Here is a 2,209-nt window from a genome sequence, read left to right on the forward strand (position 1 = left end):
TGCCCGTGCCCGACCGCCTGCGTCGCCTGGGCTGGGAGCAGATGTGGCGGCTGACGGCGGAGCGGGAGCTCATGAGCATGCTTTCCACCTCGCTGGCCGATCAGGTAACGGGTCCTTCCTCCGGTGTGGTCGGCCCTGCTGTGTTCCCGTAGCACTGCTGGCACGGGGGTGGCCATGGTGTCTTCCTCATCCACCTGTGCGCTTGCCTTTCTCTCTCCTAGGACATCTTTAACACGGTGATCTGATCAAGCAGGACCCGGCCCTGGTGTACCGGCTCCCCTGCTTTTGGAACGTGCAGCTCTCTGATCACACCCGCTCGGAGCAGTGCTACACCGAGGTCTCGGATCTCAAGGTGAGCGGGCTCGCTGCCTTTGAGAGTCGGCGAGGGCCTGAAGGACAGCGCATGTGCTGGGGATCCAGGGGAGCCAGCGTGGGGTCTGGGGGCTCGGGGAGTGCTGGGTGCTGCTGACTTCCCCTCCGCGGGGTGACATACCAATGCCCTCAGGTGATCCACTGGAACTCGCCCAAGAAGCTGCGGGTGAAGAACAAGCACGTGGAGTTCTTCCGCAACCTCTACCTGACCTTCCTGGAGTACGATGGGAACCTGCTGCGCAGGGAGCTCTTCGGCTGTGCCAGTCTCCCCAGCCCGCCCAGCGACCAGGTGAGGGCGATTGCTGCTCTGCCCCTGACCCCACGGCGTGGGGCGGGCAGAGACCCCACGCAGCCGCCCCAGCTCACCCTGGGGCTCCTGCTCTCCCTCACCTTCATGGCGTTGGCAGCTGCAGCAGGCGCTGGAGGAGTTGGACGAGGACGATCCCTGCTACGATTTCCGCCGGCAGCACCTCACGCAGCATCGCATCCACCTGTTCTTCCTGCAATACGAGTTCCTGGCCCTTCCTGACCCCACTGATGTCACCCTCGTGGCCCAGCTCTCCATGGACAGGTACTTGCTGGTGAGGCTGGTGGGAGGTCAGATCCTGCCTCCGCTCTTCTGGGGAGGCTCCGCAGCTTGGCAGCTCCCAGGAATCAAGAACCACAGGTTCCTTGCCCTCACACCAGCGCTTTGCAGTGAGGAGCAACACCCCACGCTGGGAGCAGCAATTCCTCCCGCTCCCCCCCTGAATTGGGCTTGGCTGGCATGTGGCTTACCGGCAGGCACCCAGTTCAGGGTTTGGCCACGCTACGGTGGGGCTGGTCTCCTGCTCACGCAGTGCCCTCTGCTTTCACAGGTTACAGATGTTGGAGGCCATCTGCAAACACTGGGCAGGCCCCATCAGCCTGGCGCTGTACATGTCGGACGCGGAGGCTCAGCAGTTCCTGCGCTACGCCCAGGCCTCTGAGGTGCTGAGCGCCCGTCGCAACGTCGCCTACCACATCGTCTACAAGGAGGGGCAGTTCTACCCCATCAACCTCCTGCGCAACGTGGCCTTGGCCAACACGCAGACGCCGTATGTCTTTCTGACGGACATTGACTTCCTGCCTATGTACGGCCTCTACGATTACCTCAGGTAAGGCTTTCTCCAGCCGGCTCTCGCTCAGCCTGCCAGGCTCCCCAAGCACCAAGGTTTGTAGGAAACGCCCTGGGCAGCAGTTCTCAACGTGCAGAAACTGTTTACTTTGTGTTCGACCTTGGGATCCTGCCCTTGCTTTTGTCAGACGCCAGCAGATGAGGAAGGAGCTGTGACTGTGAGGGGTGCCTCGTTCCTCCTGTCCATGCATGGCACCTCTGCATAGTGTCCAAACTCATTAATAGCCTTCGGGAGCGGTGGGCAGGCTGGAGGGGCTGAGGAACGGGGCTGTGGCCACGGCTCACAGCCAGGGAGACCTCACACCCTTCCTACCACCATAGGAACTCCATCCAGCAGCTGGAGCTGCCCCAGAGGAAGGCAGCTCTCATCGTACCGGCGTTCGAGACCCTGCACTACCGCCTGACCTTCCCCAAATCCAAAGCAGAGCTGCTCTCCATGCTGGACATGGGCTCCCTCTACACCTTCAGGTAGGGACTGGAGCTGCCCCACTGTCCCCCGGGGCTGTCGCACCCAGCAGAAGCCAGTTTGGTACCCTTGTGCTCTGGGGCTGTGGGGCAGCTGGCTCAGAGGACCCCCTGCATCCTCTGTCTGTCTCGGGGAGCTGCCAGCTTTCCCCGGTCTCTCATTTCCATCTCTCCCCGCAGGTACCACGTGTGGCCGAAAGGCCATGCCCCAACTGA

The 2,209-nt window shown here is 62.3% G+C and overlaps 1 protein-coding gene across 1 annotated transcript in view; it reads left to right on the forward strand.

Annotated features, from left to right (window-relative positions):
• Nucleotides 1-2,209, forward strand: part of LOC104161613 (glycosyltransferase-like protein LARGE2) — a gene marked incomplete at its 5' end in the record, with an annotated part of 3,380 nt that overhangs the window by 700 nt on the left and 471 nt on the right. Inside the window, 8 exon segments of the mRNA XM_009700110.1 lie at nt 7-104; nt 222-239; nt 242-352; nt 506-661; nt 780-943; nt 1,230-1,508; nt 1,850-1,996; nt 2,174-2,204. Of these exon segments, the coding sequence (XP_009698412.1) occupies nt 7-104; nt 222-239; nt 242-352; nt 506-661; nt 780-943; nt 1,230-1,508; nt 1,850-1,996; nt 2,174-2,204 (1,004 nt within the window).

The sequence above is a fragment of the Cariama cristata genome, unplaced genomic scaffold (genome assembly GCF_000690535.1).
Source record: "Cariama cristata isolate BGI_N322 unplaced genomic scaffold, ASM69053v1 scaffold27595, whole genome shotgun sequence".
Classification (NCBI taxonomy): Eukaryota; Metazoa; Chordata; class Aves; order Cariamiformes; family Cariamidae; genus Cariama; species Cariama cristata.